This window comes from Trichechus manatus, unplaced genomic scaffold (genome assembly GCF_000243295.1).
Source record: "Trichechus manatus latirostris isolate Lorelei unplaced genomic scaffold, TriManLat1.0 scaffold00068, whole genome shotgun sequence".
In the NCBI taxonomy this organism is placed as follows: domain Eukaryota; kingdom Metazoa; phylum Chordata; class Mammalia; order Sirenia; family Trichechidae; genus Trichechus; species Trichechus manatus.
In genome coordinates, this window is record NW_004444004.1 from 1,099,935 (window position 1) to 1,118,175 (window position 18,241).

Genomic DNA, 18,241 nt, shown 5'->3' on the forward strand with positions numbered 1-18,241 from the left:
CTACACAGTCAATTAATGTAATCGCTGTCAATAAGTTGTACACCTGTAAAAAGATGAATTTGCAAAAGTTCTGTGACAGATATATTTACAACAAAAACAAAGACAAAAAAAAAAAAGAATAGCTGCTGAGGCTACTTAGGTACAACCAAACACCTCATGGGATTTGGTTCCTTGGTTTGGAGGGTTAGGGTCATGGTTTCATGGCATTTCCCAGTTAATTGGCCTAAAAATATGTTTAGTGTTTCTGTTCTACCCCCTGGTTGGTTGCATCCTGCCTGGGGTCTTAAAAGCTTGCAAGCAGCCGTCCAAGGCACAACGATTGGTCTCTGTTCACCTGGAGCAACAGAGTAAGGAGAGTCAAGAATAGGAGGAGGAAATGGAATGTGTGGTTAATTGCCTCCATGAACAACTCCCTCCTTTGCCATGAGACCAGAAGAACTGGATGGTTCCCAGCTATCGTTACAGAACATTTTGAACAATGATTCTGTAGAAGAATCTTGATCAAAGAAGGAAAATGCAGAAGAGAATTTCAAATTCTCATGGACTCCAGACTCCCTGGAGCCATGGAGGCTAGATGAACTCCTGAAACTATTGCCCTGAGATAATCTTTAAACCTTAAACCAAAAATATCCCCTGGAGTCTTCTTAAAACCAAACAACAGTTTAGTTTAACTAGTAAAGAAAGTCTGCCTTGAGCATTGCGCTCCTTTCAGATCTATCTCTATGGGATGAAGTTGCCAACAGCAACTACTCAAAAGATTAGATAGGAACCTTAGGGGACAGTGAGTTTAAGTTAATGGGGGAGGAATGCTCAGAAAAGGAGGGTGAGAATGGTTGTGCAACTTGAAGAATGTAATTAATGTCACAGAATTGTACATGTACAAATTGTTGAATTGGTGTATATTCTGCTGTGTATATACTTATCAACAACAACAATAAAGTAAATAATTTTTTAAAAAGTTGACAACCTGATGAAGAACCACTGAAGGTTGAGGACTGAGACTGGGTAATTGCACACAAAAAGCTAGCCAAAGAGTTCGAGACAAGGATGGTCAGAAATTACAGAACCAGAATACAGTATCACCTCAGATAAACAGGATCCAAGAGAATTCCCAGAGGAGAAGGGGATCACGGTTGGCAAATGAAACAAGTTGAAAGTTGTGAAGAATAAATAAACACCACTGCATTTAGCTGGAAAGAAGCTTAATTTCTAGATCAGATGGAAAACTATAGCCCATGAGCCAAATCTAGCCTACCACCTGTTGAGTTGGTGTATGTTCTGCTGTATATATTCTCGAAAACAACAAAAATAAAATATATGAAAAAAGAAAGAAACAGAAACTCTAAGTTCCTACTAGAAGCTGTGTTTTAGGGTAAATTGTGATTATATAAACAGAAGTTCTTTCCTCTGGGGAACAATTTTGACTCCCTGAAATGTTACCCTGATCTGCAAATCATATATTAAATAAACTTCAATCAATTTCTTAAAAAAAAAGTCTATTGTCCTGATATAATCTTTAAACCTTAAACCAAAACTATTCCCTGAAAGTCTTCTTAAAACCAGACAATAGTTTAATTTAACTAGTAAAGAATGTCTGCCTTGAGCATTATGCTCTTTCAAAAACTATATGGGATCAAAGTGACAACAGCAACCCGAAAGATTAGATAGGAACCTTAGGGGGCAGTGAGTTTATGTTAATGAGAGAGGAACAAGTCAGAAAAGGAAGTTGAGAATGGTTGCACAACTCAAAGAATATAATCAATGTGACTGAATTGTACATGTAGAAATGGTTGCATTAGTGTATGTTTTGCTGTGTATATTCTCAACAACAACAACAACAAAAAAAGAATGTTCCAGGCTGTTCCTTAGTCTAGCCTAGCCTCCCAGCTTCACCTCAGCTGTCTCAGCTGCTCTGCACATCTGCTAAGCCCTGACAAACACAAATACAGCCCCACAGCAGTCACAAGATGGTATGTAATTTTAGTTGTTTTCAGTAAAGGTGGTTCATTAAATGTGTAATTAAAGGTTGATTTAATTTTTATACTTGGGTAAGAGTTTACTATAAATAAATTCACAAATCAGAAGAAATTACTTGTCAGGCCATATGCCTCAACGTTTGGTTCAGGAAGTATGGTTTCTATAACTATGCAAGTCGTCTTTTCTTCACTACCGTCCTCCTGGAAACGAACCTGCCTCCCTCCCTCTTGTGTTCTCATGTTTCTTCCGTCTCTTCCCCAGCCTCTGGTGCTGTTAATGGAGTGGCCAGAAGCCACCAACTTTGCCTGCCTGATTGCGGGGTACTGCCGCCTCCTGCTGGATTCCAGGAAGATGGTCTTTTCCAGGCCTGCTAGCCAGCCTCTTCCACCTCCAATGATCAAGGCAGGTAGGGCTCAGCCTCGGTTTTCAGTGTGCCGGAGGCCCTTTGGACCCTGGAGAGATGGAGGGAGGAGCTCCGCTGCCTTAGTGCTCACCCCATTCCGACAGCGCCTGGTTTACCAGGAGCCAATGCTGTACCACTGCATCCTACCTGGCCCAACCCAGTGGACAAGACAGCTGGCCTTCAGATGTGCCTGTTCCACAAAGGATGCCTGTGACAACACATTGTGATTGAATCAGTGAATGAACGTAAGATAAAAATAGCAAACAAGTGATAAATAGAGCCAATTCAATAATTGCATTGGATCTAAGGCAAAGCTTTATAGGTACAGTATCTAGGGGAGATTCATGAGTGTCCTTGCTTAGCTGAATAGAGTTGAAAATAAAGTTAAAACCTTTCTTTTGTTCCTCATAGGGAGATTGACAGAGCTGCCTGAAATAAGAGGTCATGGCAGGCTGGGGTAGGAAAGACTGTGCAGGGTCAGAGTACAGCCCAGCAGGAGGCTTGGAGATAGGAGGGGCCAATCACAAAGAATAAGCTGAAATGAAGCCCCCAGATAGATGGCTTCTCAGTTAGGCAACTCAGAGCTTTCCTGGTGATGGCACAAACAGGGGCCTTGGGAAAAATTAGCCCAGTCCAGGCACTGCTGCCCAGAACTGAAACAGGAAAAAAAGGAGCGAGTACTCAAACAGTAGCTCATGTATATGCACTAAGTTCTGCCCCCACCCCAGCACTGAAACATGATGGATGAAGCTTAGGCTTACCACCACGTAGTTGCCCTTCTCGCTGAAAATTCTCAGTCCGCTTGCCCTTGCTGCTTGACTATTTCTTCTCTCGTCAAGACTGTCTTAGCATTCAGCATGGTCACATCTCATCTAGGCTGAGGTGTTTGAGAGCAGAAACACACTCCTGACGGATGGCCCAACACCCAGATGGCTATTGTACCCCTGCTTCCTCTCCCCTCACTGTCTCTTCATTACAAACACCTCAATGACAAACCCATGTTTACATCTCATAACATGGTCTACAGGAATTAAAAGGCAATCCGCCTGTGTTTGGAAAAGGCTAGGTGGCCCCAAGGCATATGAAGGAGGCTACACATAGAGAAGCAAAGGAACTGACTTGGAATAGGAGGAAACCGGGGGTAGGGGGGTGGGTGAGTGGGTGAGATGCTCCAGGTATCCAGGTATCCAGGTGAATAGCTCTGAGGTAGTCAGCCATACTATGGAACCTAAGAATGGCCAAAATGTGAAGCCAACATTAGCATTACCAGTGTCTCCTGTGATTGGTCCACCTTTTTGTAATCACATCCAAGTAAATTATACTCTTACTGAGCCGGATAAAGAGGGAGAAAGGGAAAAGGGAAGGCAGAAGGAAGAGCCTGGAGCCTAGCCAAGAACCAAATGTGGAAGTGAGGGTTGTTTTGGGATCCACTGTCAAAATGCACCAGAGATAGCTCTATACTCCCACCATGCCTGACAAAGGGTTTCTATCTTCCCATCACAGACAGCACTAGACAGTGCAGTCCCCTAGATATTACCCTAGCATTGGGGACAGTGGCACCAAGTGAGGGACACGGGCTTAAAATTCAGCCTTCCTGAATACATCCTAATTTGCTTTCCTGTTGCTTTTCCAAAGGAAAATCTATTTCATTGGATTCCCTTGGGGGTGTTGCAGACTGGAAATGAGGTTTCTATCAATGCTAGGCATGTCTTTAGAGACCCCCTTCTGATTCCTGAGAGGCTCCTTGGGCCTGCAGATTGATGGGGGCTTGGGCTGCCTTTAGCACAAGGACTCTATGTCTGTGCAAGAGCCAGATGGGCCACTGTGCTGTCTCTGCTGTTTGTAGTATTTCTCCTCATTGGTGTGTAGACAGTCAGCTCAGGAGTAGAAGGGCAGGAAAAAGTCTGCTGTTCCCTTCCCCATCTCTTTTGGCTAGAAAGGCAAGAACTTGAGCTCCCCAGGAGCTTGATTAGATGCCTTGGCCCAGTTTCTTGGCCTTTTAGACTGCTGGCTGCTGGGTTGACAGCAGCCACCAAGTGCTGTTGGTGGGTGGGGTGGGATGAGCCTCATCATCCTGCCTGTGGTCATTTAGCTGCCACAGCAGCAGCAGAGCTCAGGGGCTGGTTTGCATATCTTATCTCATGATGGCTCAGTAGGGAACGGTGGAGAGCAAGCAGCACCACTGAGAGACCACAGCTCAGGTTGTAGTGAGGGGCTATTAGTTACTGGTCTTGCAGACCTTTAGGACCAACGTCCAAAACTGAGATTGGTTTCCTCCATCTGTCCTCACTTTCATCCCAGAACAGAAGCCCCAGTGTCAACTCTTGTTCTTTAGCAAAGACCTACAGGGAACAGGCATCCTCCGGGGCCAGAGCTTCAGCCCACTCAGGGCCTGGTCTCTCTAGAAAGAGGGGGGAGGGGGTCTCTGACTGGCTCCATATTCTTGTCCCATAGCAGCTGCTGGCTGCCAGCTAGCCCAACTCAAAGCTCAATTACTGGGCCTAAAGGGTACTGTTAAACCAGGAACCGCGAAAGAGAATGCATCACCTCCCCCTCAAGGCCCAGAAAAAGGGAAATGGGGAAGTGGTAGGGAAGGGATTACCTCTTGGGCTTTATCGGTAGCTTCACCAAAGTAAGTATATCACTTATTCACTCAACAAATATTTCTCAAGTACTCATTACGTGCCATACACTGAGGATATAGCTGTGAATAACAAACATGGTCCTTACACTCACATACTTTACAATCTAGTGGGGGAATACAGATAGATAATTAAAGGGGTAATGCCAATACAGTATGGTAAGTACCTTGGTATTTACATTGGGGGGTTTTAAGAGGTACAACAGAATAGCACCTGTACCTGGGCTTGAGGACATAGCTTAGAGAAAGGCTCAGAACATGCCTATTTTCCATCTATACTGCAAACCCATTGATGTCAAGTCGACTCTGACTCATAGTGACCCTATAGGACAGAGCAGAACTGCCCTGTAGGGTTTCCAAGGTTGTAAATCTATACAGAAGCAGACTGCCTTATCTTTCTCCTGCAGAGTGGCTGGTGGGTTCAAACCACTGACCTTTTGTTCAGCAGCTAAGCACTTAACCACTGCACCACCAGGCAGCTACTCTATCTCTCCAGCCCTGAGCTCCTTGTATCTGAGGAAATCCAGCAAAATAAGACTTTGGGGCCCTAGTTTCTCAGCTGGAGGAACTCACTCTACATTTTCCACCATGATTAGAAAGCAGTGTGATTGGTGAATTGAATATTCTGGCTAATGGCTACTATATATCCCATACATGGCCTACTAATTTTCATGTAGTAAAAACTCAGTAACATGTACAGAGTACTAAAGCTAGACTGAATATAACAGACTCTTTTGTTGATGATTCAGAAAGAACTGAGGTTCTCACAAGGCCTCTAGATCATCATTATGACCAGTAACACCCATTGGACTGTAGAATACAGCAGGGCCAAGTCATAGAGTGCTAGTTGAGTTGATGCCATGTTGACTGTATGTGTGTGTGTGTGTGTGTGTGTGTGTGTGTGTGTGTGTGTGTATGCATATGTTTTTGAACATAACTTCAGTTGGACACCATCCTGTTCCTTGCAAGCATTTTTTAAAAAGTCAATCTTCTGAGTGGCTGAGTACAGAGGGATAAACCAGAGCATCCCCCTTGGGGAAAACCGATGAGCAATTTACAGCAGATTTGCAATCTGGGAGGCATACTGTCCCAGCCATCAGCCGACTGCACCTGGCTTTACTGGCATTTCTAACCTTCTGCCTGGAGGAGACTTGGGCTTCTCCAGGCACATTTTCTCCTCTGTACAGCCTCATGCTGCTCCTCTGATCTGGAAGTCCCAGCACCAAGTGATGGGCTGTGCATCACCTGGCCTTGACAGCCTAGTGCTGGGAGATGTTTCCATCTCGCAGGGAGGGAAGCCATCTTTACACCTTCAGCCCTTGTCTGAGAACAGTCACCACCTCCTCATTGGACATGCCCCTGGGTGCCAGCCCTGATGGAAGCTTATTGCCAGGCTGGCTACCCTGAGTGTTCAGCTGTCTCATAGGTAGTTAGCAACTGTTGCATCCCCAGGACCTGTGGACAATGCCTTGGGATAGAGAGACCTCCTGAAATGATAGTTCATACTCCTGACTTAGTGCTCCCCGAGAGTACTACTTCCCTAAGTCTCAGAGGCCTGGGTGGGGGGATCATTAAATAATATTCCCCCCAACTGATGCAGGGTTTGCTAGATATAGCTACTAAGGCCTGAATTGAACCCACTCAATGTAATTATGTTGAATCTATATTTAGAGAGGAAACATGGTCTATGGAAAGCAGCAAGAGCTTGGAATCTAAAGTCAGACTTGGGTTCCCATCCCTGCTCTGTAATATCTTAGCTATGTGATGTCTCAGTTGCCTCATCCGTAGACTGAGGATAATTATCGTACCTACCTCGTGAGGTATTTGAGGGGATAATGTGAGATAAACTACATGGAGTCCTTTCACAGTGCATAGCACATTTTAGCTTTTTTTATAAGTAGTGGGAGTTCATCATGTGTCCATCTCTGTGCTTTTTTAATAAACAGTTTTATTTAGATATAATGCCCAAGCTATAAAATTCACCCATTTAAAGTGTGCAATTCAATGTTTCTTTAGTATATTTAGTATATTCACAAAATTCTGTAACCATCACTGCAATTCAATTTTAGAACATTTTCGCCCTTGTACCCATTAGCAGCCACTCCCCATTTTCCTCCTAATCACCATGCAACCCTAAGCAGCCACTAATCTACTTTATGTCTCTGTAATTTTGCCTATTCTGGACATTTTGCATAAATGGAATCATACAATATATGGTTATTTGTGTCTTGTTTTTTTTTTCTTTTCACTTAGCATAATGCTTTCAAGTGTCATCCATGTTGTAGCATATATCAGTGCTTCATTTCTTTTTATGGCCAAGTAATGTTCCGTTGTATGGATATACCACATTTTGTTTATCCATTCATCAGTTGATGGACATTTGGGATGTTTCCACCTTTTGGCTCTTATGAATAATGATATTATAAACATTCGTGTACAAGTTTTTGAGTGGAAATATTTTCATTTCCCTTGTGTAGATACCTAGGAGTAGAATTTCTGGGTCAAATGGTAACTCTGTGTTTAACTTTTTAAGGAACTGCCAAACTGTTTCCCAAAATGACTGCACCATTTTACATTCTCACCAGCAATGTACAAGGGTTCCAGTTTCTCCACATCTTCACCAACACTTGTCACTGTCTGTCTTTATTATAGTCATCCTAGTGGGCGTGAAGTGGTATCTCATGGTTTTGATTTACAGTTTCCTGATGGCAAATGATTTTGAGCATCTTTCCATGTGCTTATTGGCCATTTGTATATGTTCTTTGGTGAAATGTCGGTTGAAATCCTTTGACCATTTTTAAATTGAGCTATTTGACCATAAATGTGAATGTTTATTTCTGGACTCTCAATTCTATTCCATTTATCTATATGTCTATCCTTATGCCAGCACCACACTGTCTTGATTGCCATTGCTTTATAGTAAGTTTTAAACTCAGGAAGTGTGAGTCCTCTTACTTTGCTATTCTTATTCAAGATTGTTTAGTTTATTCTGGAAATACTTTAGTATTTTCTTCTTTGAAATTCCATATGAATTTTAGAATCGGCTTGTCAGTTTCTACAAAGAAGTCAGCTGGGATTCTAATAGGATCTGTGTCAAATCCTTAGATCAGTTTGGGAAGTATTGCCATCTAAGACTTCCAATCCATGAACATAGAATGTCTTTCCATTTATTTAAATCTTCTTTAATTTCTTTCACAAATATTTTGCCATTTTCAGTGTACAAATCTTGCACTTCTTTTATTAAATGTATACCTAAGTATTTAATTCTTTTTGATGCTATTGCAAATAGAATTGTTTTCCTAATTTTATTTTCAAATTGTTCATTGCTGGTGTATAAAAGTACAATTGATTTCTGTACATTGATCTTATGTCCTGCAACCTTGCTGAACTTATTTATTAGTTGTAATAATTTTTTAGTGGATTCTCTGGAATTTTCTACATATAAGATCATGTCATCTGCAAATAGAGTTTTACTTCTTCCTTTCCAATCTGGATGCCTTTTATTTCTTTTTCTTGCCTAATTGCCCTGGCTAGAACATCCAGTCCAATGTTGAATAGGAATGGGGAGAGCAGACATCTTTGACTTTTTCCTGATTTTAGGGGGAAAGCTTTTAGTCTTTCACCAAGTATTAGCTGTGGGGTTTTTGTAGGTGTTCTTTATCAGGTTGAGGAAGTTTCCTTCTATTCCTGGTTTGTTGACTCGCATCATAAAACGGTGTTGGATGTTGTCAAATACTTTTTCTGCACCTATTGAGAGATCATGTGGTTTTTGTCTTTTATTCTATTAACATGGTATATTACATGAATTGATCTTTTGGGTGCTAAATCTAGCTTGCATGCCTGGGATAAGTCATGGTATATAATTATTTTTATATGTTGCTGGTTTGAATTTGCTAGTATTTTGTTGAGAAATTTTGTGTCTGTATTCAGAAGGGATACTGGTCTGCAGTTTTCTTATGATGTCTTTGTCTGGTTTTGGTATCAGGATAATACTGGCCTCACAGAATGAGTTGAGAAGTGTTCCTTCATCTTCTATTATTTGAAAGAGTTTGTGAAAGATTGGTGTAAGTTCTTTTTTTAGTGTTTGGTAGAATTCACCAGTGAAGTCATCTGGGCCTGGGCTTTTTTGTGGGAAGATTTTAAATTAGTAATTTAATTCTTTACCAGTTATTGGTCTATTCAAATTTTTCTGTTTCTTCTTGAGTCAATTTTGGTAGATTGTGTCTTTCTAGGAATTTGTTCATTTCTTCTAAGTTTTCTAATTTGTTGGCGTGGACTTATTCATAATATTCCCTTGTAATAGTTCCCATATCTGTAGGGTCAGTTGTGATGTCCCTTCTTTAATTCTTAATTTTAGTGATTTGATTCCGCCTTCTTTTTTTACTTTTTCAGTCTAGCTAAAGGTTTGTCAGTTTTGCTGTTCTTTTCAAAGAACCAACTTTCAGTTTCATTGATTTTCTGTATTGTTTTTCTACCCTTTATACTTTACTGTTTCCTTCCTTCTGCTGCCTTGGGTTTAATTTGCTCTTCTTTTTCTAGATTCTTAAGGTGGAAGGTTAGGTTATTGATTTGAGATCTTTCTGCTTTGTTAATGTAGGTTCGTGCAGCTATAAATTTCCCTCTAAGCACTCCTTTAGCTGCATTCCGTAAGTTTGGGTATGTGTGTTTTTATTTTCATTCATCTCAAAGTATTTTCTAATTTCCCTGGTGATTTCTTCTTTGATCCATTGGTTATTTAAGAATATACTGTTTAATTTCTACATATTTGTATAGTTCCCAAATTTCCTTTTGTTACTGATTTCTAATTTAATTCCATTGTGATCAGAAAACATAGTTTGCTCTTCTTTTTCTAGTTCCTCAAGGTGAAAATTTAGGTTATAGGTTTGACATCTTTCTTCTTTTGTAATGTAGGTGTTTACAGCTATAAATCTCCCTCTGAGCACTGCCTTCCCTGCATCCATAAGTTTTAGTATGCTGTGTTTTCATTTTCATTCATCTGTTAAAGACTCCTTCTTTAACTTCTTTAATAGTGTATTGTTTAATTTCCACATATTTGTGAAATTTCCAGTTTTTCTTCTGTTACTGATTTCTGTTTTCCTTCCACTGTGGTCAGAAAAAATCGTTTTATGATTTAAGTCTTTTTGAATTTATTGAGACTTCTTTTGTGACCTGACATATGGTCTACCCTAGAGAATGTTCCACGTGTGCTTGAGAAGAATGTGTATTCTGCTGCTGTTTGGTGGAGCAGTCTATAAATTTCTGCTAGGTCTAGTTGGTTTATAGTGTTGTTCAAGTCTTCTGTTTCCTTGTTGATCTTTTGCCTAATTGTTCTATCCATTACTGAGTGTGGAGTGTTGAAGTCTCCAAGTATTGTTGTTGAATTGTCTATTTCTCCCTTCAATCCTGTCCATTTTTGGTTCACGTATTTTGGAGCTCTATTGTTAGGTACCAGTACTGTGCTTTTCTGATGCCTCTAAACGCTAGTGAAAGGCAACACTGACACACTGACCTTGCTGAACTGAAATTTGGAAGCTATTTTGAAGTTTTGTTTTCCAGCATCTTGACCACCGTGTTAAGCTGTTAGGTAATGGGTTTTGAAGTCACTCAGACCTGGGCTCAAATTCAGACTCTGCTACGTATGACCTGTGTAGGTCATATAGCCATCTGGATCAGTTTCTTCCTCTGTAAAATGGCATAATGATAGGACCTACCTCACTGGGTTGTTATGAGGACTAAATGGGACCGTGTGTAATGATCTTAGCCTAAGTTAGTATTTCCTTGCCATCTGTCTGCTAATAGCAAAGTGAGCTGGCATTGTCTGCATATATTCTCATAGATAACACAGGGAGGGGGTCCCAAAACAGAGTGAGAGAGAGAAGCCATTCAGAGATAAAGCATTTGCCTATAGATAATTCTAAGAACATTTTACCACATGTATGTGTAGCAGACAGAACTGGCCCTGCATGAATGCAAAGAAGCCCATCACTTTACTAATATGATCTGAGGAATTATAAGACTACTCTCCCCACTCTCCTCCCCCATATGCACATCATGGCATATATCCCATACACGTTATACATTCGGGCACCTAGAATTCTACTAAAAAATAAAACAGTTGCCATCGAGTTGATTCTGATTCATGGCGACTCCATGTGTGTCAGAGTAGAACTGCACTCCATGGGGTTTTCAATGGCTGTGATCTTTCAGAAGTAGATTGCCAGGCCTTTCTTCCAAGGCACCTCTGGGTGGACTCTAACTGCCAACCTTTTGGTTAGTAACCTTTTGGTTGTTATTTGTACCACCCAGGGACTCCAGAATTCTGCTAGTATTAAGTATTAAAGAATAAAGAGCTTTATTCTTTTAGAGTCTCTCAGTCTACAGTCCTCTTTGAAATGCAAACTCTTGGACATTGTGCATAGCATGTTTTATACTTTCTCACTAAAGCATTACTACTTGTCAGATTTATTTCCTTCTTCTAGAAGAGATTCAAGATAACACTAAAGCACTGGACATTTGAAGGTTGGAAAGACTCTGAAAAGGATGAGGGCGAGGGCAGGGACAGTTTCAAAGGGGGCATAAAACAAATCTCACTTCTTTCAGTATGCATACAGCTGACTCTCAGACCAGACATACCCATGCAAGAGTCCAGCTGGGCCCAGATTCCAAGGTTGTCACCCCTACCCTACTTCACTCCATGCTTTTTCCCATTTCAGAGGTGAATGGGGCTACTGGCAGCACAGTCCATTAGATTCTATTCACTCTACTTCCAGGGTCAGCACTGACATGACTCATCAACTCCCATTCCCCTAATCACCAGCAGCCAGGTAATGCTTGGTCTTGGTACCTGCCACCCAACTGTGCTGCAGAGACATGGGCCAGAGATACCAAGGGAACTCTGCTACAATCCTCAGCACCAGGACTCATCTATTGATTCTCTTTCTGGGTTTAGATTACATGCACAGCGCCCACCGCCCTGTCACTGGGGGCCACCTGGGGAAAAAGGAGAATAGTTATGTGGGCAGCGTGGGCACCAGCCCCAGGAAGTCGAGCCACTGCACGCCCCCGCCTGCCGACTCTGAGCTTGTCAGCTTCTGCTACCTCCATATGCGGGAACAAAGGAAGGAGCAGGAAAGCCGGACGGATGTCAACGAGAACCTAATCTTCTTTGAGGAGACCAGGCCCCGGACCAAGTCTGACCCCACGTCCAAAAGCTCTGGCCAAGGCTATGATGTGGTCCCTGATGACTTTGATGGAGCCAGCCTAGACCACGAGCCTTGTGCCAGCAGGGCCCGGTCCTATACCTTGGACAATTCCCTTGGGGCTGAGTCCTTGAATTTTTACTGTGACTCTTGCAAAGCCAAACTCCAGGAGCAGCCGGGCCCTCGCAAGTGTGGAAGGCCTGGCTCTTCTCGTGACAATATGGTAGACTTGATGTCCCTCCCACCTCCTGGGAGTGAGGAGGAGGAGGAGGAGGAAGATGAGAGCACTTCTCTGTTGCCTGCCATTGCCGCCCCACCCCCTGGTTTCCGAGACAACAGTTCTGATGAGGATGACACCAAGCGCCGGGCCGTCCAGAGCCAGGAACAAGGACGCCACCTGCGTGGGCTCCTGTACGATGAGATTCCAGTGACACTGATTGACAGCATGCAGACCCGGACAGTCCGAGATCATGCCCAGGAGCTAGATGATGCCTTGGTGTCTACTCTGCAGGCTCTGGAAGCCCTGGCTGCTTCAGAGGATGGACCACACCCCCCACCCCCACAGACTGCAGGTAATGGCCCATTCCTCCTCCCTCTTGCCTCCCCTCCCTTCTCCTGGCCAGGCAAGGCCAGTAGGTGGCATTGCTTCTTCCCAAGTAGACATCAGAGTCACCCTTGTATGTCAGGGCAGTGGATGGGCCAGAGGTAGTTCAGATAGGGTCAAGGGAGCAGCAGTGACTGGCTGCTTGGCTCTAGCTAGAGCTCTGGCTCTCGCCATTCTGTCTCTTTGGAAATGCCTTACAGATGGACCTCACGGATTGAGGCCATGACAGCTACGGAGCCAGGCGAGGATGGAGGATCAGAGAAAAATTGTGAGAGATATAGAAGACGGGCAAAGATCATCCAACATGCATATGATTGGAAGAAAACCAAAACAACCAACTAACCACCTAGCGCCCTGGGATCAGGGGAGTCAAGAGTCATCACTGCTCAGGGCTGTGGTCTTTATCCTGCCTAAGAGCATGGGCTCTGAGTCAGACACATCCAAGTCCTGGCCTCTTGACTCATTTGCAGTGTGACCTTTGACAAGGCACTTGCCCTCACTGCGCCTCAGTTTTGTCATCTTAAATGGAGTTGATAATGACAGTCATATCACATAGGGTTGTAATGATTAAATGAGATCATTCATGCAAAGCACTGCTTATAGTAAGAGCATAGTAAGGACTCAGTAAGTTGTAACTGTCATTATTGATTATTTGGTAGGAGAATCATGCAACATGCATGCTATTCCTTGATATATACACATATATCCATCCTGTGGACAAACACACATCATACATGCACCTATAGTCACATCTACCTGCATACATGTACCCCTGAAAACAGAGGAAGAGGTCAATGACATAGCAACAGAAAAGAGATATGGAGGAATAAGGAATATGAGAAAGCATATGAGGTGGCAAAAAGAGAGGGTAAAGAGATTGGGGTCCGAGGGAGCCTGGCTGACCAGGGAGAGTACCAATTCCTGCCTTTTCTGTGTGTGAGGGTCCTGCCACTCCATTGTGCACATGAGCATCATCCTTGGCACTGGGCACCCCCAACATGTTTCGCCCTAGGTCCAGCATTTCTCTTTGCTCCAAGTCTGGAGCTCCAAGCACTAGTTGCTCCCAGGCTCAAGGCCCATGTGGCAGCCAGAGAGAGAACAAGCTCAGCTAAATGGCCTCAGCTGCAAGGATGGTAGGCAAGCCTGGCCAGATGAAGAGGAATAGAGAGGGGCCTCTCTTTGCCAACCCTCTTCAGGGCAATTAACAAAAAATTTCCTAGCTGTTGAATCTAAAAATAGTGTTGATTAGCATGTTGTTTTGCGTGTGATTTGCATGCTAATTTGCTATCAAACTGCCCAGATAGTCTCTTTGCATCTTTTGTTTCTCTTCTGATTTCCTTCACAATCCCTGTCACAGCTTGCCTCTCTACTCCTCTACCCTCAGCCCTGCAGTCCCTCTTAGGCCTTGTTGGTTTTACTCAGCTTGAAACATTGCTGGCTGGTCTTGGCCTCCACAAGCTCTCTACTTCTCTCTCGGTTTTGAACTTGATCTCAGTCAGTGTAACAAGCCCTGTCCCTGTCCCTCCAGGTCTGATTGTGCTGGCCGCAATCACCCCTGAATCATCACTGGACTCGGGCCATGAAACCAACTCCTCAGAGCTCACAGACATGTCGGAGATGATGTCGGCCATGAAGCAGCACCAGAATACCACCTACTTCCTGGCCCAGCATCTCAACAAGGACAGCCTCCTTGCCCGCAAGGACCTGCCCTTCCGCATCCAGAGCTGTGCAGCCCAGGCTGTTCTCACGGCCCCTTACTCTCTTGGGCGCCCGGATCCCAACCCATCCCTCCAGCCGGCTCTCACAGGCCAGAGTCCTGGGCCCCCTGGTGCTCGGAGGAAGCTGCCCCAGTCAGAGGCCCAGCCACAGGGCGAGCGAACGTATGCGCTGGCAGTGCACTCAGCACTGTCCCCTCAGCTTAGTGAGCAGAAGAATCTGAGCCTGCTGTCCCCGGTTCCTGAGGACAAAGGGTCTGGCCATGCCAGGGCAGGCCTAGAGATGTCACTGAGGGCGGCCACACCGTCCCTCAATGAAGAGCAGATCTCTGAGCTGAGGGAGAACCTGCCCAAGGAAGTCAGGCTGAGCCCCAAGCTTATCCTGGACCCCAAGGGCAGTGTGACCCCAGCCATCATCTCGGCTGCCCTACAGCAGGTGGTTCACAGTAAGAGTCTAGCCACCCCTGGGGGGGCCTTGGGGAACCCCCCCAGTAGAGGGGAGAGGAGGCTGGAGGGCAGCATGGGGAGGCCAGAGGGCAGCATGATGAGCAGCAGTGCCAATAAGAATCTTAAGTTCAAAATGAGCCCCGGTGGTCCAGAGAGCTCACGGAATTCCCAGCAGCAGAGCACCTCCTCCAGCCCCAGAGCACTCACAGGCAGCCGGGCTGAGAGCCTGCCCCTCTCCCCACAAGAGGACAGGCTGCCAGGTCAAAGTTTTCCTCCCAAGAGCTATCTTTCACGAGCGAGTCGTGAGTCAGTGGTCAAGCAGGCTGCAGGGGAGGGGGCAGGCAAGGGCGGGCCTGAGGGCACTAAGCCAGCCCCGCACAAGCAGGGCACGGCCTCAAGCCAGGGGGAGAAGGGGCAGCTGGAGAACACACCCAAAAGCAGTAAGCTCGAGGAGACCAGCCTGGTGCCCCGAGCTGGCTACCCCATAGTGCTGCAGAGCCCCAGCTGCCAGCCCCATGGCCACAGCCCCAGCAGCCAGCCACGAGCCCAGAGCCCACTGAGGCCTCAGGTTGACAGCCGACAGGTGAGCACCATGCCCTCCCGGAAGCTTGAAACGACGCTGGATGGGGCCCACTCAGCCTCTGAAGGCCCTGCAAAGCCCAAGTCATCCCGAGGTCCTTTCCGGCTACGCAATTTATTTTCTGCTACCTTCCCAACCCGCCAAAAGAAGGAGACAGATGAGCGGCAGGCCCAGCTGCAGAAGGTAAAGCAGTATGAGCTGGAGTTCCTAGAGGAACTTCTAAAGCCCCCAAGCCAGGGGGAGCTGCCAGGCACTGAGTACCTGCAACCTCCAGCACCTGGCCGCTGCAGCTGCCAGCTGCGCAGCAGCCCTGTGCAACAGGGACCTGGCATGTCCCGGGAGCAGAGGCGCAGCTGCGATTGCAAGCGTATCTGCCGGGGGGGCCGGCCTCAGGCCGCCCAGACCCCTGTGCCCAGCCTCCGGGAGAGGGAGAGGGACAAGGTCCCCCCTACCCAGAAGCAGCCAGAGGCTGGCCCAGGCTTGAGCCTCAGCAGCCCCACCAACATGCGGCGCATCCGCTCCACCAGTCTGGAATCCCGAGAGTGCCGATCAGACCCTGAGAACGGCGTTTCATGCCTGACCACATGTGCCTCAGGGGGCGAGTGTCTGGGAGCTCCCAACTACAGGAAACTGATGCACCGCTATAGTATTAGTGAGCTGGACCAGGGCGACAGGGCCTCGCTGACCTCAGATGTCTACCCTCACCCACCCCTAGTGATGCTGCCTAGGGAGGCCAAAGAGGTAGAGGCAGGCCTCCCCCTAGCCTTGGGTCCCAAAAGCAAGTCTCTGGAGTCACCGACTCTGGGAGACCCCTCCTATGTCCAGGTTGCCCCTGAGACCAAAGGCCCCAGGCAGATGGCCGTGTTCTCACTGCCAGAGGAGGTGTACCGCAAGCCTGCCGAGCTGGACGAGGACAGCGAGAGCAGCAAGTGCTGCTCCATCCGCTACTGCTTCTACTACCGCAAGTGCGACATGGCCGATGATGCAAGTGATGGCAAGGACGAGCTCTCCTACTCCATCCCCATGAAGATTCTGCCAGGCATGAAGTTGGATGAGCAGGTGGTGCCCGTGGTGAGCAGGACCCTGCAGGTGCTGGATGCGGCTGCCTGCAGCAGCAGCAGCCCTGAGGCTGCCCGCACCCAAGAGATTGACCTGCGGGTGTCCACCTTCGAGGGGAGCCTGGCCAAGATCAATGCCCTGCGGGCCCATGCCTACGGCCTGCCCGATGGCTTCCTGGCTGCCCGGCTGGACACCAATGAGCTGCTGACGGTCCTGAGGCAGTGTGTGGCCAGCCCTGAGGCCCGCGCCCCGAAGCCCTATGTCTCCCAGATCTCTGAGTACAAGCTCGAGCTGGCTCTCAAGTTCAAGGAGCTTCGGGCCTCCTGCCGCCGTGTGGCCAACGTGGACAAGAGCCCGACTCACATGCTGGCGGCCATCACGGGCAGCTTCCAGGTGCTGAGCAGCCTCATTGAGACCTTCGTGCGGCTGGTGTTCATCGTGCGCTCTGAAGCCCAGCGCCAAGAGCTGCTGGCCAAGGTAGAAGAGGTTGTGAGGAACTACACCTTCCTGCTGCGCGCCGCTGAGGAGTCCACAGCCCGGAACCTTAACCAGCAGCAGCAGCAACAACAACAACAGCAGCAGCAGCAGGCGGCAGCAGCTATCGGGGCAGCCACAGCAGCTATAGGGGCAGCCACAGGGCACCCACCAGGCTCCCCAACCTCTGCGACTGTTATGAGCACATTCACCCGCTCCTTAAAAACTCTTATTAAGTAGGGCGTCTGCCCAATCCTGCCCTCCCCCAACCATGGCCCCAGGTTCTGAGCTTTGTGGTCCTTGCATCTTGTGGTGAGTGTGTGTATCTGCTGGGCCGGTCAGGGTCCGAGAGCCCTTTAGTCTCCAAGGAGTGACAACTCCCGAGCCCTTTAGTCTCCAAGGAGTGACAACTCCCTTGGTTGAGACGTTCCCTGAGGGCTCCAGGCAGCTGCTTGCCCTGGGTGTCCTCGCCCTTTCCCTGGCCTCTGTGTGTCACTGTGAGGGCAAATGCCCTTTGTCACCATGCCCACTGGCAGAGCTATCTTTTCTCTCTTCCCAGGGGCTGAGAGGTGACATCAGGCTCGCTTCCTGCTCCACCAGGGGAGCCGGGGCCTGAAGCAGGCAGGCCCGAGGGCCTTGCGTTCCTCCTGACATCTGCTCCCCAACAGGGAGCAGTGGCAGTAGCAGCAGGCCACGGAGCCGAGCAGAGGGGAGAGGGCACTCTATCCAGATGTGCCCGCCCACCCTGGGCTCACATTCACTTGGCAGGAGCCACCACAGAGGGCACATGCCCGGGTGGTATATCTGCAGAAAACAGCCACACAGGGCTATTCGCAGCCAGCCTCACTGCTGGCAGCCTCGGGAGCCCTCGCCCCCAGGTCCCGTAGCTCCACACCAGCCAGCCCCAAAGTGCCCTGCCCCTCACTGATGGATGGGCAGGGCAACTCAGTCCACTAGGGAGCAAGCATCTGGGATCACCCCAGTCGTTTTGGGTAAGGTGAAAATGTCTGCCCTGGGGAGACCCGGTGCAGGCCCTGGAGCCCGCCCAGCCCAGCCCAAGGGCTGCTGCTGCTGGCCTGTGGCTCCTCTCTCAACATCTCTACCAGACAGACTGTCCTTAGGAGTTTGACTTAGCTATGGAT

The 18,241-nt window shown here is 47.0% G+C and overlaps 1 protein-coding gene across 1 annotated transcript in view; it reads left to right on the plus strand.

Moving 5' to 3' along the window:
• FRMPD3 (FERM and PDZ domain containing 3) overlaps positions 1-17,339 on the plus strand; it is an 89,931-nt gene extending 72,592 nt beyond the window's left edge. Inside the window, 3 exon segments of the mRNA XM_004379833.1 lie at positions 2,239-2,383; positions 11,971-12,792; positions 14,353-17,339. Coding sequence (XP_004379890.1) covers positions 2,239-2,383; positions 11,971-12,792; positions 14,353-17,339 — 3,954 coding nt within the window.
• Positions 17,340-18,241: the final 902 nt, after the last annotated feature.